Source organism: Zingiber officinale, chromosome 1A, assembly GCF_018446385.1.
Source record: "Zingiber officinale cultivar Zhangliang chromosome 1A, Zo_v1.1, whole genome shotgun sequence".
Taxonomy (NCBI): Eukaryota; Viridiplantae; Streptophyta; class Magnoliopsida; order Zingiberales; family Zingiberaceae; genus Zingiber; species Zingiber officinale.
Window position 1 is genome coordinate 159625760 of NC_055987.1, and position 23808 is coordinate 159649567.

Below are 23808 nucleotides of genomic sequence, written 5' to 3' on the forward strand. Positions count from 1 at the left end.
AAGAAGGTAAGCAACTTGGTTTTCTCTTGCTCTTTTGCTTAGTTTTCTTTTTATTTCCTTCTCACCTTTAACTAAAATTCCATCCTTTTCTATTCATATATTATTCGTTATCCTAGTGGTTATCATACATCAATTTATCTCCATTATTTGTGGGAGGTTCAAGGTTCAATCCTTGACCTCACCTCTTCTTATTCTATTTTTGGGTTTCTATTTTCCCTTTTTTTTCTCTTATCCTTTTTATTTCTATACTCTAAAGAAAATAATATCCATATACCTATCTTATAATTTCGTGGGTGTTACAACACGACCGTGTAAGGTTGGCAGAGAAGGGAATGGCTCTGGCCGTGTGAACCTCACACGGTCGTGCCTCGGGGCCGTGTGGCGCCCGAACCTCACCTCTATATAAAGGTTTCTTCAAGATTTGAAGGGGCATCTTCTCCCTTTTGGGGGGAATTCAAGATGTGGGTGTTCCTCCACCTTCTTGGAGGGATTTTCGACGATTCTAAGGGCGGATCTTCAATGTTTCGACTCTGGGGAGCGAGGATTGGATCCGAAGACGGTTCTTCATCGTAGATAAGCTTTTCATCCCTTTCTTTCTTAGATTTGGGGATCAAGATGTTTATCTTTTCTTCTTCTTTTGGATTCTTTCCTTGTTCCATGGACTGGATCTCTTGTTCTAGGATGGAGGGAGTATTTGTAATGGAGATTTGATGTAAACTCTTGTGGATTTGTCAACATTTCTATTTCAATGATTTTGCCCTATTTGTATCTATTCTTTCTTGTGTGGATTGTTGTGATTAGGGCTTAATTACCATGCTTGATTGAATGTTTGAATATCTTGTGGATCTTGTAGAAGTAATTCCTCGTTCAATTTTCCGAAGGACGTTCGTGACAGGAACATGCCCGTGTAATGACGTTTGAGGGGTAATCTTGAAGGAGAAATTAGGTATTTCAAGAGGGTAGGATAGATTGTATGCATTAATCTTTATATCTAATGAGGTTGAGAAGTAGTGATTTCTATGTTGATTTTTCGAGGGGCACACGTGACAGGCAAGCCCGTGTAAGGATAACATAGGGTTCATTCCTAATTGATCGCATTAGATATATTTTAGTCCTAGTTCGGTTGTCTATTGCAAGAGGGAACCGGCAACCTTCTACAAATGATGGATAATTGAGAAATAAGATTTGGTAGATCATTACATTGAATAACATTACAAAGAAACCAAACTCCTAGAATATACCTTTATCATTGCCCTTATTCTTGTTTCTTATTCTTTTATTTCTTTGTTTACCTTTCATAGTTACACTTAGACTTTGTAAATCAATTGATTAGTTATTTAGCTAACTCGCTTTGAGACATCTTTAGTGCTTATTCCAGTCCCTATGGATTCGATATCTTTTATTATTACTTGCGACATATCCGTACACTTGCGGAGGTCAACACCGGTGCCTCCCGCCACTGCCAGTAGCTGCCGACACCGCCTCCAGCGGATGTCACTCCGGCAATCGTAGTCGCCTCCTCCCGAGGTCACAGCCACCGTCTCCAGTGGACTCCGTCACCCTCCGAGCAGTCGCCACCTGCGTACTGTTTGTTTGCTCCGACCTTCGAGTCGAGATGGGGATCCGGCCATCGAGCCGTGTTATGTTTCGCTATTCATATTGTTATCATACTTGTGAGTTACTTGTATCATCTAGCCTACGAGCCGCTATCATGTCCGGCCTGCGTGCCGTGTGCCGGCCTGCGTGCCGTTATCATATCCGGCCTACGTGCCGTCTTTTTGGATCCTTGCTGCACCTGATTCTGTGTTGCTGCCTTCAAATACGGCTTCTCAGCTGACTCACATCCATCTACTTGTCAGCGCTGCGACGGCTCGATTAGCACGGCGATCAGCTCACCGACCCATCGGAGGGCGCCCCCCCTGGGGCCAGGGTACGTCACCGTTTTCATGCTTTTATTCATTTCATCGTCATAATGTTCGGCTTCTTATATATTCGTGGGACTCGCCTCGAGCATCGGGGTACCAGAGACTGGGGCAACCCAGTCGCTGGCTGCAGGTAGCGTTGACCAGAGGTCCTCCGATGACTTCGTCAACCCAGAAGACAGCTCACCATCCGAGTCATGGAGATGCGGTCAACATTCCAGACACGTCGTTCCGGCAGGTCCATCTTCTCAGATTCCCGACAGGAACAAACTTGATGGTAATTATTTGATTTATTTGAGTTTAACTTGTTTGACTTTATTTTATCATTTGATTTATTTGATTCTTTAGTTTTGAGTTAATGGGTTTAGTTGGATTTGGTTTTAGATAATGAATTTCAATTTTGAGTACATAGAATTTATTGAGTCCTACTTGCGTGGTAAGACACGCTTTCGGAACCCAAGCTTTAGTCAGGTTTTTGTTTTGATTTATCAGTAATATAAAAGTTTTGTTTGTTAAGCTAGACTTGTATCCGAGTCCGGATTTATTTTATACAACCTTTTGGATTTTAAGAATTAAGTCCAAGTTTTTTGATCTGGTTGTAAAAGGATTCTAATAATCCTTTAAGATTATTAATTTCATTTTTTAAATTTGTATTTTCCTCCTCAAGTTTTATATCTTGATTTGGATTCCTTTTTTCAACTTGTTCCTTGAGACGTTGATTTTCCTCAAGAAGCGATTCAGATTATTTTTCATGTTTAATTAATTTTTTATTTAAATATGTGATAATTCTAAAGAACTTTAAGGTTAGGATAGAAGATACCTTGTTCCAACCTTCGGAAATGAGTGCAGACTTGTGGCTTGATCCGTCTTTGGACTCGTCATCTTATTCTGACTCGCTTTCTGATTCCAGTCCTGTTGTGATCAGTGTGAGGTGTTTGTGGTGCTTTTGATCTTCGGCATCCGATTCTTCTAAAGATGATTTGTCTCATGTCTCCTTGAGTGCCTTTTTCTTTCTAGTTGTTTTGGATTTGTTGTCTTTCACCTTTGGGCACTCATGCTTATAGTCTCCTTTCTTGTTACACCCATAGCATGTGATCTTCGCCTTCATGTCATTTGACTTGATTACCATTTGTAGGTCCTTCTTCGATAAGTTGCTCTTTCTTCTTGTGAAAATTTTTCTAACCATTTTCACAAGTTGTTCTTCTTCGTCTTCTGAGTCAGATTCAGATTCTGGCTCTGGTTTGTTCTTCTGTTTAGCTTCTTTTAAGGGACATACAAAAAGAGCAATACCTTTCTCGACCTGTTTTGAGTTAGCCTGTTCATGGAGTTTAAGTTCACAAAACAATTCATCGAGTTTTAATTTAGATAAGTTTCTCAAAATTTTATAAGCATCCACGATAGATGCCCACAGTGCATTTCGAGGAAACGCGTTTAGAGCATACCTTATCAAGTCTCGGTTCTCCATTTGATGATCGATTGTATGAAGCCCGTTGAGGATGCTCTTTATCCTTGCATGTAGTTAATTTGCAGATTCTCCTTCCTGCATTTTTATGTTAAATAATTTACTTAAATAAAGGTCCCTTTTTGTTATCTTTGCGTCGTTGGTTCCCTCATGAAGTTCAATAAGTTTATCCCACAGCTCCTTTGCATTTTCGTGTGGGCCGACACGGTTTATCTTCTCCTTTGTTAATCCACACTGGATTGTGTTGAGAGCCTTGAAGTCGATTTGGGTCTTCTTCTTCATTTTTGGATTCTAATTTTCCGAGTCCATTGGAATTCCGATGTTGTCGATAGGAGCCTTGTAGCCTTTGGTGACGTTGAACCATTGCTCGAAGTTGATTTTCAGGTACACCTTCATCCGCTTCTGCCAGTACGAGAAGTCATCACCATTGAAGAGGGGAATACGGACGGTGTTGTATACCTCATTTTGGGCCATGAATCTTACACACAAAGAGAAAGAAAAGGAGGTCCCAAGACTGGATCTTGGATTAGTAGTGTGGGAGAAAAATTAAAATATTAAGACTGAATTGGTGTTACTCCAATTAAGACTAGTTTGCAACAAAAAAAAATATCCAAAGAGACAATTGTACCAATTTAGTTTATATCGAAAAAGATTAAAACAAAATAGAAAGAAAAAAATATCACCCCTTTTGCCTGATTGGTGGTTGCACCAATTTAGAGCGATACCTGCTCTGATACCACTTGTAGGATCATAAAGAACACTAGAAGGGGGGAGTGAATAGCGATCGTCAAAAAATTGATTTTAAAATAGTTACGCAGCATAATAATAAAAAGCAATGCTAACACAACCAAGTTTTTTTCTTGGTTCGGAGCCTTCAAAGACTCCTACTCCAAGGCCCGCACTCGTCGAGTGCTTTCGTTGGACAATCCACTAATAGTTCGAAATGGTTACAAATTGCAAGTACAAGAACCATATATAAAAATTATTGATAATAAGAAACTAATTAAAGTTGAAGTCCGGTTGTCGGTGATGCGTAGCAGCTTTACGGGAGCCTTTTTGGAGCATCGAGCAAAAGAGAAAGTCGTTGCAGTTGTTGTTCTAAAGATCAGTATCGAAGGCCTTTAAATAGATCCATTCCCTGGAACCCCTCCGGGCGCATAAACCACGTGGCTCGGTCAATCGACGCTCTCCACGTAAGCTTGTGGATCAATTTTCGGGTCCGGGTGTCTGGACCGAGTCCGGGCGCCTGGATTGCTTGGGCGTCCATGGCCCTGCCTAGGCCAGCCTCGTTTAGGCACCCATACCCCGGGCGCCCAGACTCTTTCCAAGCGCCGGACCCCTTTTCTTCCACCTATAAGAAAAGATTAGTCCAGGCCATCAAAATATATTTTACCCTACAAAACAGAGTTAGCACAACATAATAGATTATGAGTAGTAATTAGATCTTGTCTCCCCAAGATCAAGATCTAGTCAAGGTCTCAACTTAGGTTTCCTAAATGGACCTAAGCTGGACCGACACCTACAGTTCCCTCAACGGAGAACGCATCCTCACTGGATCTCTCCTCTAGTTGCTTACCTTTACTTACTACTTACAGTCACTCGACTTGTCTCTGATCCACCAGGTCTTCCCGCCAGTTGTCAGGTCCATAGACTTAATTAGACTTCAGTCAGTTGTCAGGTCCTGCGACCCAACCAGACTTTCCGCTAGATATCGGGCCCTACAGACCTATTTGGACTTTGCACCAGCTTGGGCCCCGCGGACCTAGCTAGATTTCCCATCAGCTATCGGGCCTCGCGGACCTAGCTAGATTTCCCATCAGCTATCGGGCCCCGTGGACCTAGTTAGATTTCAGCCTTGTGTTAGGTCATTCAGACTAGTCAACTCCTGCACACTTGGTAGAAATGTTAGACAAACAGGCCATCTAACTTTAACCTATTTGTCATACATTAAAACTAGACTGTTAGTGCAACCTGCACCAACAGACTCAATCATCTACTTGGCATACTCTTCGCATTATCCGATCATCCGACTGTTTTCTCGGCCCCCCGCTCGACACTACCCGCCTGTTCACTCGGCACCATTCGACCACCCACTCAACATTCGCCTGATTGCTCATTTGGCATTCGACTGATCGCCCGCTTGACATTCGTCTGATCATTCACTCGGCATTCGCCCGATCGCCTGCTCAACATTCGCCCGATCGCCTGCTCAACATTCGCCCGATCGCCTGCTTAACATTCACCCGATTGCCCATTTTACATTCGTCTGATCGCTCACTCGGCATTCATCCGATCGCCAACTCGGCATTCGCTCGATCGCCTATTTGGCATCCGCTTAGCACTGCTTTTCGTTACTCACTCAACATCGCTACCACCGTTTGATCAACACAACTTCCATCACTTGCTCGGCATCATTTTTCGTCGCTCGCATGGCACCACTACTATCGCAATCATGTGCTTGGCATTATACGATGGACCCAACGATTTGACTCTGTAGTTAGGAGTGATTCAAGCTTTACGACAGGTTGTCTAGTCAGTCGGACATGCGCCTCCTTCGACTAGACTTGAAGGGGAGACTTGTGATTTGGATGCATCGGAGGGACCCCACATGAATTAGGGAGAGTGGGGGAGGGCATTTTGGTCATTCTACTGTACATCCTCTTTTTAGGTCTTTGGGCTTGGACAAAAGGGGGGTCTTCGTGGTTTCAACCGCCACCACCGCAACGCAAGCTCATGTCGCCTTCGTCATCTACTAGCGTCCACGTCGCCAGCAATAGCCCCGTTCTTCTCCCTCTTCCTAATCTCCACTGCCTCTCACGCAAGAGGTAACTGTTGTGCCGCCTCCCTCGGACATCGTTGCCACACCCTCCTCTCCTCTCCACCACCCATCCAAATTCCACCGCCTTTTTGTTTCCACATGGGCCCAGCATAGCAGCCGCATCCTCACAGGAATGCTGACAACCTCTCGCCTCCACCAGCGGTCACCGCCATCTCACCGCTACAAGCCACTGCCACCACCAGCGGCGACCGCCTCCAGCGCCACCTCCAATGGTCGCTACCACCCTCCGGCACCGCTTTCCAGCGGCCAGTGCTTACCTCCAGCAGCCTCTGCACTGCCACACGCTTTTAGCATCAATCCAACACCCGATCCGCGTTGGCATGCGCTTTTGACATGATCCAACACCACGGTCGTGCACCTCGCTATTGTGTTCGGGTCTTTAAGTCGATATGATGTTCCAGCCTTCGATCTGATATTGTGTTACGACCTTCAAGCCGAGGCTATGTTCCAGTCTTCACGCCATCCGACCTGTTGGAACCCCAAGGTAGTTTTGATGTGATCAAACAAGTTAGATTAGGTCCTATTGGGTTTAACCATGTGTCTAAGTGTGTAGGAATTTAGGAGCACAGGAAGTCGAGTAAAAGACGCAGCTAGCAAGAAGGACGGCACGGGAGAGAGCCGGTGGGGTTGGTGCGTTTAAGGAATGAGGTGCTGCGGAAGAGTATGCTGGCGGATGAGAAGGGCGCGCGGCGTTTCCGACGGACGAAAAGCCGGAGCGGAAGGTTGCTTGAGAAGACCGGAAGTTGAGTTCGGGTGAACCCTATTTCGGATGGCTGAAATCACCCAAGCGAGTGGAGCCGGAGCGGAAGACCTGAACCGAGGTGAGCCGAATAGGAGCGGAAGACCCGGACGAGAAAAGTCAATTGTGTTGACTTTCTTGGTCCAAGCGCACGGACCAGGTCAGGGCACCTGGACTGGTTGGGGCACCTGGAACTAATCCGGGGCGCTCGGAACTCAAACTTTACCCAAATCGACGTATTGTTTAACCGTTGCATTAGGGATAGAATTCTATCCGATTTCAGGCGCCTGGAACTCTTTCAGGCTCCCCAACCGGGGCTATAAATACAACCTCAGTTCAAGAGGTTCAATAGAACACTTGTGATTCATTCTAGTTTTGTTTTGTTCTGTAATTGAGTACTTCAACTGCTATAAGAGGCTTCTCCGCCAGAAGAAGATTATTTAATTAGCTCCAACTTCCTTGGATTAACAACCTCCCCGGTTGTAACCAAGTAACTCTTCCGTGCCTCTTTTCTTTCAGTCATTTCCGTGCCTCTTTTCTTTCAGTCATTTATTTTATTTATGCAAGTGTTAGATTAATTAAGCCGTAAATTCAAGAAAGGTTCTTTTTATTTGTTAGGGCAATTCATCTCCATCTAGTCGGCCGCCAACGGTCCTTCACGACCTGTGTGTCGTGTTCCGGCCCGTGTGCCATGTTCCAGCGTGTGTGCCGTGTTTCAACCTGTGTGTCATTATCATATTCTGGCCTACGTGTCGCAATCATATTTCGATTTGCGTGCTGCCTTCCGGATTTTTGCCGCATTCAGCTTCGTGTCGTCAAATCCAGCTTCTCATCTGGCTCACATTCATCTATTCTTCCAGGTCACGATGTCTCAATCAGTGTCACAACCAGCTCACCAGTCTACTAGAGGGCGCCCTCTTGAGCCAAGATACGTTTTCTATGTTTATTCTCTACACACTTCATTACTCTATTATTTATTTAGCTCCTAATATATTTTTGAAACCTATTTCAAATATCGAGGTACAAAAAATCAAGACAACTTAATCACTATCTACAAATAATATAGACTAAAGACCTTCTGATGATTTTATCCATATAGAAAATAGCTCATCGTATCCTCCTTCCTTCAAATTATGACAATTTAATCAACATTTTAACTACATTATTTCGATCATTCTATCTTTTTTGGATTGTGTGAATGATGATTCTTCTAATAATTATTTGGGCCAATAAACCTGTGCCGGTGTCAACCAGTCTAATAATTTAAATTTAAAATAAAAGGACAAATTTAAAAATTAAAGTTTTCAAAATAAATTTACATCAATTAAAATTTTAATAATCAAATTGATATTTTATTTTTTAAAAAAAATATAAATTCAATAAAAAATATTATAATATAAAATATAGTATTATCATAATTAATATTTTTATTGAATACTATTTAAATTATAATAATATTATTAATTTATTAAAAAATTTAGAATATTAGAATATTATTAATTTATAAAAGATTTAGCGGACAATGGATGAGAATATGAAATGAAGTGATTAACTATCTGTTAGAATCGGCGGTTCCGATTAATTTTATAAAATTTCGATTACGGCTCTCCGTGGCCCTGGCCCGGTCCCGGCAAAATATAACTAACCGCGAAAATAAATTAACCGCTCCCCTCCCACTTCTTTAAACCGGCAGTTGTTCTTCTGCAATCGCTCTCATCTTCTCCAGCGATCGAGCAGGATCCGCCGTCGTCATCCAGCGGTGTTATTGCAAAGGAGAAGAGGATGTCTTCCTCTAATTCGTCCATGATCTCCGGGATAATGGCGATCTTAGCCGCGAGCTTTGTGTTGTGCACCGTCACCGGTATTTTCCGCATCCTCTTCTCGTTTTTGTTGCCGATCCTCCTGGCCGTCGCGGAAAGAAGTGGCGACTGCGAAACGGCAGCGGCGGCCGTTGAAGCAGTTCTAGTGATTCCGTTTGTTGTGTGCATGTCGATAGTAATCGTCGCTGCTGCTGTTCTGCTGAACTCGAGAGATTATTACGATTCTGGTTCGGAAACTGTCTCCCTCGTCGTCGCGCTTCCGGAAGACGAGGACACGATAACTATCGCCATAGAATGAAACATTGAATTGTTGATTTTGTAGATAGGTTTCAATGTGTTATTTTAGCAGAGAGTTTGCATGCACAATCCTTTTGGGTTGGTTTCTTCTTCTTATCGCAATTAAAAAAAAAACGATTATCTCAAATTTATCAAAGTGCAATGGTTATTTGAATTGAAATCATGATTTCCATTGCTACCGAATCGTAGAGAAGTGTATAATTCTTCTATTCATGGAGGATTTTCGCGTGAAGATCCCCCCTTTTTTTTTTCTTCGGTTCTATCAACAGCTTTGGTACCAAATAGAACAATGGTGAAGATTTCCTTCATCAGTGTCGTCCATGAGTGTTTTTTTTTCTTTCAAAACCGTTAGATCTAAACAAAATCCACTCTCACCATTGATTATCCAGTGTTTATGATTGTTTCCTCGCATATCTGTGACTCCTAATGAGCATTTATTCACCAAAAATAGCATGAAGATCCTTTTCACTGTAATCATCGCCACCATTTCACTTGGATTCGGCTAAAGAGATCTATTTTGTATATTACAAATTTATTAAAACTGTTAATAGAGATTAAAAGTGTGTATAATTTAGTTCTATTAAAAAATCAATTGTTATAAATCTAAATCACACTATCTGCGCGCGGCTAACGGGGAAAAAAAAGACACACACGTTATTTGACGCTTGCCATGACATTTTTCCTTCCATTGGGCGATCATAAACTAAGCGTGATCATGCTACAAGTCAACTGTCAACAAGCTGGAAGATCGATAGAAGTGTAGAGAAAGAGAATGGAATCAACATGACAGCGATCCCACATGACTGGATAAAAAAAAAAAATCAACGATACTAATTGCGGTTGATGTTCTTGATCGAGACTAAGAGCTACGTCGCTCAGACTACGCCGCTGCAGGGCTCACGGGCGAAGCCGATCCTGCCGTTGGGGACGTCGAAGAGCACCCTGTGGTTCTGCTGCTGCATATTCGCCACCACGTTGATCATTGAGTTCGTGTTGTCCGGCGACGCAGCCATGGCGAGGCAGGAGACCGACCCTGCCGTGCTGTGGATCATCACATTCTCCGGCGGCAGCGTCACGTTCATCCCGGCGAACATCAGCGTGATGGCCGGCGCCACCATTGGCCCGTCGTAGCACGTGTCGAAGCCTCCGAGCGTTGTCACCGGTCCAGACGCCTTCACCCGCCGACGAAACTCGTCCCGCACAGCGTTGTACGCCGGCGTAACTAGGCGCGTGAACATGGTCCCGGAATCGACTATGGTGCCGGCGCCGGTGGCCGGGTCGAAGGCCAGCGCGGAGGGGGGAATGTCGACCACCTTCCGCCCTACGCGGACGCCGACCATATTGACGTAGTAGAGCGAGGAACGGCGGGGGTTGGAGAACAGAGGCGTGGTCTTGATGTGCTTCGGCTGGCCGACGGGGCCGAGCCGGAGCGTGCCGGTGAAGTTGAGGGACTTGAAGCTGGGGAGGCAGTAGGAGAAGGTGGAATCATAGAGGCTCTTTGTTTGGGACAAGAAGGAGAGGGGGCCGCGGCCGAGGCCGAGCAACCCCTGCGGTGGAACAGAGTTGCCGCCTGTGACTTTCTGGAGGCACCCGAAGGTGTAGAATGGCACGACGTCGGCGGCGAGGGCGAGAGAGTCCTGTACGAGGCCTGCCTGGATGGAGGAGCTGCCGTAGGTGAGGTTGAAGGCGCAAGAGGAAGCGCCGGCGAAGCAGGAGGGGTTGGGGACCTGCCTGCACTGCGGGGAGCCACAGGGGAGGGGGCGGTAGCTGGAGGAGCGGGCGGTGGCGAAGGAGGAGGAGGCGGAGGGACAACCGACACACCCGGCGCAGGGGAACCACGCAGCGTCGTTGCTGTTGTCGAGGGCGACGAGGAGCGACTGGGGCGGGGAGCCAACCTTGGCGCGGACGACGTAGTTCGGGATCTGGAGGAGCTGGCGGCCGGGGGAGAGGGGGACGAAGGAGCGGCCGGCGGAGGCGGCGAGAGAGGAGAGGTAGAGCAGGCGGGAGGCGTCGCGGGAGAGGAGATCCATTATGGTGTCCTCCCACGAGGTGAAAGGGACGGCGCCGAGAGGGGAGCAGGGACCGAAGGCGTGGAGGATGTGGACGGTGGAGCCGTCGTCAGGAGGGATGGCGCAGGGAGTGGCGACCTTGATGGCGGCGGCTTTGACCACGAGAAGGAGGAGGTTAAGGAGCAGGGCAGCCATAGGCATACGGGGCTTCGAATCCGATCCTTGAAAGATTTGAGTGGGAAGAGACGACGGGGAGGGAAGTTAAATATCAAAAGGCAGATCATTATAATAGTAGGACTGTTTAACCACAACTTGAGTTGGTCACTATTAATTATTCGGCTTTCAAACACAGTCAGTGGTCAATATGCAAGGTTGCAAGAACTGATGTAGTTATGAGTTATCGATCTAGTAGAGCAAGCAATGCAATTGTCCATTTTGGAGTAGTACAGGATATAATGCAGTAATTACATAAGGTGAGATGGTGATTAATGCATGCTATGTTATCCCCGTGACCTGGGTACGTACCACTCTTACCAGACTGGTTGGATGCCAACTCTACCAGACTGGGTACCTACCACTCTACCAGAAGTGAATCAATGGGATTCTCACCGATGGAGAATACTATTGCAGTAAATATTAAGTGTAATTGTGAACTGTGTTCTAAATACTGTTCTAAAAAGCTGCCACTGATTGCTTTCTGGAGTTGAAGATTGTTTATTCCTTTTTATTGAAGCAGATCAAAAATTTAATCCAACTTCTCACTATTTCAGATACACTAATAATGTCATGTTCATCTCAGTTGGTTTGGTGCAATTATACTCCAACAGCAGGAAGTATGATATCATAAAACAACTGGCGATAAAATTTTGGATAATTTTCATATAAATATTGTAGAAAAAAATTGATACCTCGATGGGAGAAATAACTATAAGACTAAATTCGAGATTATTTTTTAGCATGCAAAGACTGATCTTAACATTTATTCCGCGCAAACAAAGCCAAGGTACATTGACAAGGCACATCTGACTCAACTCAGGACGCTGCTCCTGGAGCACGTACTCGAACACTGCAGGTTCATGTGATTTTTTCTTCCGGCACCGACAACCTGAAGCTTCATCTAGCGATGAAGCATGTCACGAGTTGCTTCACGAAGGCCATATAGGCCGAAGACACTGAATTCTGCTTGTTCTCTAGCGAGTGTCACGGGTTGCAACTCGATTCGATTAGCATATCTACTTTGTGTTTGCGTTGCTTTTTCTGTTTTTTCCATGTACGTTATATTGTCAGATTCCACAGTTGAGGAGATGCTGTTGGACTGGTGTTAATTAAATTAAAGTCGATGCGCTTTCTAAAAGCTTTTGCCTTTTTATATTATACTGCAGATTTGTAAAGTGTGTCTATTTGCATTACTTTTCCTTTTACGATATTCTGTTCTTTCGGGGATGGTGTTAAATTAGCTGGTAGAATCAAAAGTGTGGTGCGACGACGACCAAGCTGTGTGCTTGAGACAAGGAGTCATGGTAAACAAGCTGGAAATAGCAACCTGTGCTAGAGACAAGGACTCATGTTATTTATTGTCACCACACCTTATTTCATGCGCAATGGTAGGGGCCTGTTTCACATTTCTTTTAAATATTCAACCAATAAAGTGACGGTAGCTCGAAATTTTGCCATGCTTCATTATCAATTTACAAACATTAGGGGAAAGAAAAAAGTGTTCGAATCAATAATACGCTGGAAGCCATTCCTTTCCATCGATGAAATCAATGCTCAAGAAAGGCGAAGCCTCTTCCTTCGTCAGCTGCTGCGACCAGGAAACTCGAGAACCCAGTTCGCTTCCCGGACCATGGCACTCGTACTCGCCGTGCAGTAAATTGCTGTTCGACCCGAATTTAATCAGCAAAGATCACCAACAAATTGCGGTAATCTAAAGAGAGGACTTGAATTCTTACTCGGTTTCCCCATCGTAGCTCCAATTAGTCCACCCTCTTGGAGTGATCGTCTTGGAGAGGTAAGTCTCCGCAAAAATCACGCGAGAGTAAGCTCCTTTTGCTCGACCCAAATACACATCGCCGACGCCATAAACTTTTGCCTTGTGGAAGACGAAGCCACTGGTTTCATCAGCAGATTCCCTGTTTTGAGCTGTGATCGAGCCGAGTATCTTCTTCCTGTTGTCTTGTAGAACAAATATCTCGCAACTCTGTATCAATCAAGAGAACATGATTTTAATGGAGAAGAACGTAATCTAGATGCAAAAGTCAGGATACTTGCCTGGAAAATGGATTGTCCTCGGCCGAAGATGAAATCGATGTTGCCCTGAACATAGCAGCTCTCGTAGTAGTGCCTGCCTCTGTAGTCGAAGAGGGTGTTGTGAGCGCTGTAAAAGGCGCAGTGGTAGAAGGCGGCCTTGTCGCCAGCCACCATGGCGGCCACCGACTGGTTGTAAGGCGTGTTGGCGACGCCCATTGGGGCATCATTCTGCCATGAATGTGCATGTGGAAATTAGTTAAGTTAATGTGGTTAAGGATTAATGGAGAGGAGGTAGGAAAAAGCTCACCTTGAAGCTAATGCCGAAGGCGACGAAGTTGTCGGCCCAAACTATGAAGGTGGAGGAGAGGGTGTTGTTGGTGGAGGAGTCGTCCCAAACGATGGCGGTTCTTCCTTTTCCACTTCCTCGCAGGAAAATGTAATCTTTGTCCTCCGGGATCACTACTTTTTCCCTACGTACGCACACAAATATGTTAATCAAACCATGAAATTCGACATGGAATGCGGATATATGGTGAAACCTGTAGATGCCGGCCCTGAGGTGGACGACGATCCACTCCTTGTTGCCCTCCGGCACGGCGTCGATGGCGGCCTGCACCGTCTTGAATTCCTCCGACGGACCGACGATGATGGAGCGATTCGCGGCGATCTTTGAAGTGAGCAGGGGAGCATTAATGCGGTCATGACTCTTCTTGTGTCCGGCGACGATGGGGAAGGTGGAAGAAGAAAGACTGAGGCTGAGGAAGGCAATAGTGAAGACTGTACTCATCCTAGAGGTCAGCATCGTCGTCGTCGTTCTTACTGCGTTGATGGGATTTGGAAGAGATGGAGAGAGATGGCTGATAAAGGAGAAGGAGATGCATTGTTCTGTTCTGCCTTTGAGGTCCGGAGGAAGATAAGGAAACGGTTAGAAGACAGTTGAGCACTTGGGAGGCAGAAAAGGAGATGCATCGTTCTGTTCTGCCTTTGAGGTAGGGAGGTGCATCGCATCGTTGTCGTGTCGCCGCTTTCTTCGCCTTCGATCCCTTCTGTAAGCTTATATTTCATCCAGCTTTCTGGTCCATTTAAATGCGACATTTATGCTTCATGTCCAAAACTTTTTTAGCACAAATTTTAATATCTATGTAGATTAATTGGAATAAGAATATTCACCAATTCAAAAACATTAATTTTAATTAAGTTTGCAAACCCTGGCAACTGGCAGGAGCCTGAGTACGTAGTTGATATGCATCAAGATCAAATACGATAGTTGAGCAATTCGTCAAGCCACGTGAATCAGTCCATTAAATTTGCAACCCCGCAGTGAAGGACCTCGTTTATGATCACAATTAAAAGTCACGATCCTCTCGAAGCTGTTCGCCTTAATTCCCTATCAAAATCCATCGCCTTCCAATTCAATCAATGTGGTGGCTGAGGCTCTATAGAAATGGCGACGGGTGGATGCTTCAATTCCTCTAGGGGCGACCATGGCGAGGAAGAAGGTGAAGCTCGCGTGGATAGCCAACGACTCCACGAGGCGGGCGATGTTCAAGAAGAGAAGGAAAGGACTGATGAAGAAGGCTAGCGAGCTGGGCACCCTCTGCGACGTCAAAGTTTGAGTGATCGTGTACGCGCCGCAGGAACCACCGCCGGAGGTCTGGCCGTCGGTGACCGACGCCACCTCGCGCTTCAAGAGAATGCCGGAGACGGAGCAGAGCAAGAAGATGGTGAACCGTTCCTCCTGCAAGGCGTCGCCAAGCTCCGGGAGCAACTCCGGAAGCAGAAGCGCGAGAACCTGGAGCTCGAGACCGCGATGCTCATGCGCAGGGGACTCACTGGCGGCGCCGGCTTGTGCGAGGTGGAGTTGGAAGCCATCACGAGCCTTGCGTGGATGGTGGAGGCGAAGGTGAAGCTCGTGCGGGATCGAGCGGATGGAGCAAATGATCAGGAACCAACGCATTTTGATCGTCGGCTTCCAGAAAGCGGAGGAGGAAAGGCCGTCGCCGGTGGTCGGAAGGGAGAAGGCGCCGGCAGAGGCAGCCAGTGAAATGCGGAGTTCGTTCCCGGAAGATAACACTGGCGCAAGTGAGAGGAGCTTGATGTTCGATTCGTATTCAGTGGTTCGATTCCTTCTTTCCTTTTAATTGACAATTAAGTGATATATTTTTAATTAGTAAATGTAAATTCATTGATAAATAAAAATTTGAGATGATAAATTAAAATTACAAAGATAAGTGAAGTGGCTTCGTATGATTGCATTAGTAGAACTATTAAAAAAATAAATTAAATAGGAGCATTTACTTTCACATTTGTAGGCTTTAGCTATTTTGCACGCGATATGTTATATTTTTTTTATTTCTTTTTATATATTTATATAATGTATTTTTGGATTTTGTGTTGACATACGGGTAGAAGGATACACAAATTATTGATTGGATGGTTATTAAATTATTGTTGAAAATTATCTTCTTACAAAAAAATAAAATCATACAAAGAATATATAAATATCTATATTAGTATGTTTAGACTTATAAGCTGCATAAAATTGAGAGTTAATTAAAAAAGAACTTTTTTATTCAATTCACTTAAATATTCTTTAAAGATTTTTTTTCACACCATAAATTCTAACATTTTTTTTTATAAATTCTTAATTAAGAGATGTAAAAAATGATATCAGACATCTCAAATAGTTTAGCACAAATAAATAAATTTTTTACCCTAACACATTAATCCTTTATATGAAAGCTCATGTACTAATGACATATTTTATATATAGAGAGAGAATAAATACTGATACATGTATGAACATATTATTGTTATTAGAGATGAATGTATAGATTTTTTTTTGTTAATAATAGATTTTTTAAAAGACACTAAACTAATCGTGAATTTCGATATACTTTAACCGTTTATTTATTTTTCAACCTAAACATAGTTTGTTTATGTTTTCAAATTAAATTGCTAACAATATTTAATTCTAAACACTTCTATTTCAAATATGAAAGATGGATAATCGTTTGGCAATATGAAATTTTACAATATAATATTATCATCACTTTTCAATCAAATTAAAAAAAAAATAGATTGTTATATATTAATATACTTTTAAAAAAGTCTTAAAAAATAATTTAAACACTTTTAGATTTAAGTTGATTATAAATCAATTTTAACATCTTTTTTCTTGGGAAAAAACATTAAATGAATATCAATTAGATTTATAACTGAAAAAAAAAAAGAAAATGCTTTGTTTTGAAATAAAGTTTTTTTTTAAAAAAACTATACATTACTTTTTAAATTAGCAAATTATACATTAGTTTCCTAAAATATCCCTCCAACTTATCCCATATCCCGTCCTTTGTTTGAGTAATGGCCACTCCAAATAGGCAAATGAGGCAATACAAAATTCATAGCTAGGCGTGAGGATGGCACCTCTGTCAGTCGTGTTACAAAAGATGATACAACATTTTTACCGAACCATGTTGGAAAATTTATAAAATTATCGAATTTACGTAGTTTAATTTTAAAATTAATAATTTATATATCTAATTTTTATTTTATACTTAATCAATCGATTGATAAACAAAATTAATCGAATCAATTTCTATTTAAAAATCAATTGATACCAATCAAATTAATATTTCTCTGTACTAAAATTTTAAATAAATTGATCAACTAATAATAAAAATCAGTCGAATCGATTTGTTTTTACATCAAACTCGAGTTTGGTCAAATCAATTGATAGATCAAATGACGTCGAATTGATATGAAACTAGTTCATATGTGTACATCGATTAGTTCTCCTAATTATATACATGTCTTCAAATATCAATTTGATCAATTATATTAAGAGCAGTGATTTTTTAAACACAACTATATTTTAAAATTTTAATTCATGATTATCACAACTATTTTTTAAAAGTTGATTGATGAGCTTACGAGACGAGTATTGTGAAGTTTGAGCTTGGTTTGTTTATCTTAACAAGTTTCGTTAAATGAGCTCAAACGAGCTTTTATCGATTTGAGCTTTGAATAATTCGTGAGCGGCTTGGTTCATTTATACCCCTACTCAGATATAGACAAGATGTATCTAATAAAATAATGAACAAGTAATATACAAATGTGATAATAACATATAACAAGTACTGACTGTCTGGTCTCGTGAGTAGTCAGAATATACAATCAGTCACTGCCCGCAGGAGAAACGATCTACCAAAGATGGTCTCATTAGCGAACAGGATGAGGTAGTTATCTAGCTCCTCAACAACTAACTGCAAGAGAAACACTCTACCACGGATGATCCCGTGGGCAAACAGGGTATATATGTATACAAAGTCATAATTGTTGGACAATCTGTTGTCAGAAATATTTGAAAATTAACTGAATTGAAATTACACAAAATTAATTCTAATTCATCTATCGAGATGACCTGAGTTGATAATCTCAAGCTACCAGCGGGGCTAGTTCTGCCAATCTTTCAGTGGTCCGAGTCACGGAGTCGATGCGGTACGTACGAAAATCGAGAGTCGATCATCGAGTCGGAAAGAGAATTCACCGAGTAAGATGTCGAGGCGTGCGCTCAACGCAATTTCCTTAAAACAAATTCGACCCACCTCCGGCTGTGCTTCGAGGTTCTCTCGGGTTGTTTATTTCCAAGGATACAATGGTAAAACCATGAACACAACCAAGCACTGGTTGTTCGTGGCGAACTGAGAATGCACCTGAGTGTTATCATGAGTAGTTCAGCCAAGTGGATGCACGACTAAGTTTTGTGGGAGAACACGAGTGGACAGAGGTTCGCTCCCTAATCTTCCTCTCGCTTTCTCTTTCGCGTATCTTCTACTCTATTCTTTGCTTAAGATCCAGCCTCCTTATATAGGAGCTCTCACCTTGCCTGCAATAAATGATCAAATTATGGTCATTTAATGCTGAGTTTAATGTCACCATTAATGGGTTTAATATTTTCATTAATGTCGAGACGTTATGAAATTATTATCCATTAATTTTACATTAATGCTTCCGTTACACTCTTGAGCATGTTGCAAAAAGAGATTCAAGTGGAAATATGTTGGTTCATTCTTTTGAATAAATTTTGCCTCGACCGATCTGACATTCGACATGCGCAGGTCATGCTCGCACATGAGTCAACCTTGGTTCAGTACAATCCGAGCCCTGGATTTGCACCCACCCCTGCGCACTCACACGTGAGAGAGTCTCTCTCTATGCATTTATTTACAATATCAATGTATGTGTCATAATTTAAACCAACAATAAAATCAAGAGACTTCTAACGTGGGACTAAACTCATGCACAATAGAGTCTCTTTGTTTCCACCTCTTTATTTCATTCACATTTCCAACAATAATAACAAGATAAGCAATAACAATCCATTGGCATGCAGTCATTAAATTCATATGGCAGAATAGTTTGTGTCGATTTGGCATCCCGTGCAGGCTCATCTTCGACAATGAAAGGTAGTTCTCTCGGCGAAGGCTCAAAAAATGGTGCGAGGGTTACGACATCAAGCAATCATTCACATCAGTGGCCTATCTGCAAAGGAACGGCCAGGCGGAAGTCACCAACCGCGAAATTCTTAGAGGGCTTTGCACTTGGCTCGACCATGCTGGAGGAAGCTGGGTCGACGAACTCCCAAGTGTTCTGTGGGCATATCGCATTACTCCTAGAGAGGTGACGGGCATAACCCCATTCCAACTAGTTTACGGGGGAGAGGCAGTCATGCCAGTCGAAGGGGGAGTAGAGTCTAACCGGGTGTCACTCTACGATGAGGATAACGCCGATTGGCGATTGATGGAGCTGGATTTGGTAAATGAAGCTCGGGATAAAGCGGTTGTATGGCTAACGGCGTACCAACATCGTATGAAGCAAAGTTACAATCACTGAGTCATTCCAAGTTAGCGATCTGGTATGAAAAAGAGTAAAGTCGATCGGGGATGTCACTAAGCTCAAGGCACCATGGGGAGGATCGTACAAGGAGATTCAGAAACTCAGGTCAGAAGCATATTATCTAGAAGATAAACATGGACGAGCACTTGAGTGACCCTGGAGTACAAATCATCTTCAACCATACAGAATGAGCTAGAGGTTCGTGAATGTGTTAAGTGTTGGTGTAATCGACCTCTAGGGTTTCGATGTTTGACAATATATCTAAGTTTGGTTAATTCAGCCAAGGGTTGACCCAAACAGGACTTGATATTTAGGAGAGAGAAGTCTACTCAGGGCTAGATGACTAGCAAAGGTAAGTCCTAACCAAAGGTTAGGTAAAGTGGAAGTCCTGGTGAGTAGCTAGGTGGTGGAAGTCCCGGTGAGTGAAATCGGGCCCCAGTGAGTGAAGCTAGGTGGTGGAAGTCCTGATGAGTGAAGTCGGATCCTAGTGAGTGAAGTTACATGGTGGAAGTCTCGGTGAGTGAAGCCGGACCCTAGTGAGTAAAGCTAGGTGGTGGAAGTCCCGGTGAGTGAAGTCGGGTCCTAGTGAGTGAAGCTAGGTGAAGGAAGTCCTGGTGAGTGAAGCCAGGCAATGGAAGTCCTAGGGAGTGAAGCTAGACAACCCTAGGGAGGTAACCCTAGGTTTATTGTACTATTTTTATCTATTGTGCTAACTCAGTGTTGCTAGGTCGATGGGATGGCCGGGTAGCTGGCACGAAGTCCAGACGGGTCGACGGGTTGACCGGACGTCTGGCAGGTAAGTTAAGGTAAGTCACTAGATGAGAGTGACTGTGAGGACGCATTCCCAGGTAGGGAACTTAGGCGTCGATCCAACTTAGACCCATTTCGGAAATCTAAGTTGAGATCGTGACTAGATTTCGGTCTCGATGATACAGAATCTAATTACTACTCTATTTTTCTTTAACTGTGCTAACTTTTGTTTTACAGGGTAGTGTAACTTTTATTTTGCCTCGAACTAACACTTTCTTGCAGGAAAAGGACCTTCTGGAGAAAGGTGGCACGGGCGCCTGGAAGGGATCCGGGTGCCCGGAGTTGGTCCGGGCGCTCGGAACTGGTCTGGGAGCCTGGAAGGTAAATTTTATATCGTCGAAGTCATCGCACGTGGAGCTCACTGGTTGGCTGAGTTACGTCACAGTCCAGGTGCCCGGAAGGGATCCGGGCGCCCGGAACCTCCTATAAAAGGAGCGTGAGTCTTGAAGCAAAGAACAACAACAACATCTGCTCTACTGCGATGTGCTCCTGCGTCACTACGAAGCTCCTTCGACAACGTGCTGCCAAGAGTTTTTTCTTCCTTTATTTTTTTGTCAGTATTTTCTTTTAAAGTTCCTGTACTTGCATTTGTAATCTTTTGCGAACTGCTAGTGAATTGTCCAACGAAAGCACTCAACGAGTGTGGACCTTGGAGTAGGAGTCGACGAAAACTCCGAACCAAGTAAAACCTGTTTTTGTTAGCGTTGTTCTTTTATGTTTCCGCAGTGCACTCGACTACAAATTTTTTGGTCGATATTCACCCCCCCCCCCCCTCCAATCAAATTTTACGATCCAACAAATGGTATCAGAGCAGGTACCGCTCTGAATTGATGCAACCACCAATCAAGCAAATGGGGTCTTTTTTTAAAAAAAAATTAGATATCATTTTTTTATTATTGTTTAAAAATATATATATATATTTCACGCATATTTATTTATCTCCCACACTTACCCCAAGACAAAGTATTGGAAATTGTTTCTAGTCTATTCTTTGCAAATATACCAATGTCTATTTAAGAAGGGCGAAGCATCCACGAACCACCATCATACGATCAAAAAGATTTCAACTACTGGAGGCGAGGAATGGAATGGTTCTTAGAAAGCCTAAATTTCGATAATGTGCTGATATTGAGAAAACCTTTTCGGGATTCAGAATTGAACGAAAATGTAAGTAAACTTATTTGTAACATTTTACCTAACAATGTTTTATGCAGACTAGAAAAGTACAAGAATGCACATGAGCTTTGGACCTAGTTGATCAAGCTACACGAGGAGTCATTATAGCTAGAGGATCAAGTCAAAATCAAATCTAGACTTGAGTCAAATCCAATCGAAAAACCTACTGAATTAGGAAGGTTAGTAATATTTACCAAAATACCCCTACTAGTAGTAGTTTAAAAAATATGCATGTTAATTTGGATATTTTTTAAAACATACGTGAAAATAGTGTATTTGATAATACATGCAAAAATACTCCTAGGATATTATCTAATAAAACAAATCTAATTAATTTAGAAAATTCAGAAAATCTGAAAATAATTAATAACCCTAAAAATTCAAATAATAATCGAATCAATTTGAATGACTCTACCTAAAAAATTTAACTAATAATATTAAAAATATTACTTTACACAAAAATTTAAATAAATTAACAAATTCAAAAAAATGTTAAATATTAAAAATTCAAATTTAAACTTAAATAAATCTAAAAATTCAAATGATAATGATGACAAGGTCAATATTGATCTAGATAAAATTAATAAATTTCTTAATAAATTATTTAATAATCTAGATAATATCAATCTAGAAAATCCTATCCAAATCTAAGATAATTTAATTAACAAAAGATTAAATTTTAAAGATAAGACTAACATAATAAATTTAACTAAAAATATAAACTTAAAAAAATAAAGAAAATATAAGGATAAATTCAAACATTTCAATAAAACCAAAACCGAATTTAATATATTCAAAATTAAACATTAAAGAAAATTCAAAATTAAATATTAAAAAAAATAAAATTAACAGTTAATAAAAAATTAAGGGATAATCTTTTAAAGAAATATAATTCAAACAGTTTAATCAATTCAAATTTAAAAACTAATAAAAACTTAAACAATAAATCTTAACTTAATAAAATTAAAATTAAAAGAAAATTTAAATATTAAATATACTCCTTTAAAGAAGGAAAATTTGACCAATTTAATTAATTCAAAATAAAAAACTTAAATCTAAATTATAAATTAAAAAATCTTTAAAGGAAAATCAATAATTTAGGGGAGGCTCTAGACTAGTTGGCACCTCCAAAACTAACCTATCTGCCAGGGTAATTAGGATTAGTTTAAAAAGGGACTAAGTTTACCTTGACCTATGGTACTGGTGAAGTTTGGATGATAATAAGTTAGGGAAGCTCAGTCTATGCATATGCATGTCTAAGAAGATATGACTTCCACCTGGTGCATTTGGTTGAGTGGACTAACTGAAGCTACCCCTTACGGATCCTAACTAGTTAGACCAAGATTTTGTATTAAGTTCAGTGGATAGGACTATTTGAAAATCTCGAAGGCATGATTACTATAATGATGTCAAAGTGACTCACCATAGCCCAGAAGTTTATCCAAAGAATGTCTATTTGTTGAGCCCAAAGCTAAACCTGAATCAAACACAAAGTTAAATCAAGTCCTAAAAATTGAACTTAACTTCATCTCACAAAAATTATAGGTTTTCCTGATTGAAAACATAAATCGGGTGAAATGACTAAGGACTTTGAATCGAACCAAATCGAATCTAATCGAATCAAATTAAATTAAATCTAATCTAATTAAATTAAATTAAATCTAATTTAATTAATTTAAACCAAATCAAATTCAATTCAATTGAAAATTCAATTTATTTTAAAAAATAATTTAACTTAAAAATTATTTTAACTTAAAAATTATTTTAACTTAAAAATTATTTTAAAATTATTTTAAGTTAAAAATTTATTTTAAAAATTACTTTAAAAATTATTTTAACTTAAAAATTATTTTAATTTAAAAAATTATTCTAAAAATCTATTTTAACTTAAAAAAATTATTTTAACTTAACAATTATTTTTAAAAAATATTTTAACTTAAAAATTATTTTAACCTAAACATTATTTTAAAATATATTTTAACATAAAAATTATTTTAACTTAAAAATTATTTTTAAAAATTATTATTTAAAAATTATTTTAATATAAAAATTATTTTAAAAATCTATTTTAACTTTAAAAATTATTTTTAAAAAAATTAAAATATATTAAATAAAATTAAAATAATAATTTTAATAAATTAAATATTTACAAATATATATAATAAAATTTAAATATGCTATTAAATACACTTAATTTAAATTTATAATAAATAATAATTACATTTAATTATACTATAAATAAAGATAAAGAAAATAATAATTATTAATTAATTACATTTGATTTTATAATAATATAATAAAATTAAAAAAAAAAAAATCTCTCCATCACCAAATATGGTTGGTGTTGCATTATTCACATCACCATATTTGAGGTGTAATTTGGTGTATGAGTTGAAGTAATTTGATGTTAAATTTACATCAAATTTGATGTTTTGTTGATGGGTTGAAGATGCCTAAGTGCATCGGGAAGGGTATTTGAAATGCTTTAGGATTTGGTACGGTAGTAAAGATAGAGCGCATTTTTAAATAATCGTTTAATTTCAACGCATGACATATGTATCACGATTGAACTATTGATCATTTGCA

The 23808-nt window shown here is 40.8% G+C and overlaps 3 protein-coding genes and 1 pseudogene across 4 annotated transcripts; 2 read left to right on the forward strand and 2 right to left on the reverse strand.

Annotated features, from left to right (window-relative positions):
• Positions 1–9736: 9736 nt before the first annotated feature.
• On the reverse strand, positions 9737–11358 carry LOC122038182 (aspartyl protease AED3-like). The gene has a single exon (XM_042597815.1). The coding sequence runs from the start codon at positions 11287–11289 to the stop codon at positions 9955–9957; it is 1335 nt and encodes a 444-aa protein (XP_042453749.1). The 5' UTR covers positions 11290–11358; the 3' UTR covers positions 9737–9954.
• Positions 11359–12743: 1385 nt separating this feature from the next.
• LOC122038183 (probable pectinesterase 67) lies at positions 12744–14476 on the reverse strand. 2 transcript variants are annotated; one of them, XM_042597817.1, is made up of 5 exons: positions 13878–14472; positions 13646–13808; positions 13360–13566; positions 13041–13288; positions 12744–12965 (listed from the first exon to the last, which is right to left on the reverse strand). In XM_042597817.1, the coding sequence occupies exons 1-5, from the start codon at positions 14138–14140 to the stop codon at positions 12812–12814; spliced, it is 1035 nt and encodes a 344-aa protein (XP_042453751.1). In that variant the 5' UTR covers positions 14141–14472; the 3' UTR covers positions 12744–12811. The 2 variants fall into 2 exon arrangements, with proteins under 2 accessions (XP_042453751.1, XP_042453750.1); XM_042597816.1 differs by having other exon boundaries at positions 13646–14476.
• On the forward strand, positions 14247–15557 carry LOC122038184 (annotated as a pseudogene).
• Positions 15558–17895: 2338 nt separating this feature from the next.
• Positions 17896–19233, forward strand: LOC122005851. Its single transcript, XM_042561078.1, has 3 exons — positions 17896–17963; positions 18786–18806; positions 18891–19233. The coding sequence occupies exons 1-3, from the start codon at positions 17896–17898 to the stop codon at positions 19231–19233; spliced, it is 432 nt and encodes a 143-aa protein (XP_042417012.1).
• The last annotated feature ends 4575 nt before the right edge of the window (positions 19234–23808 follow it).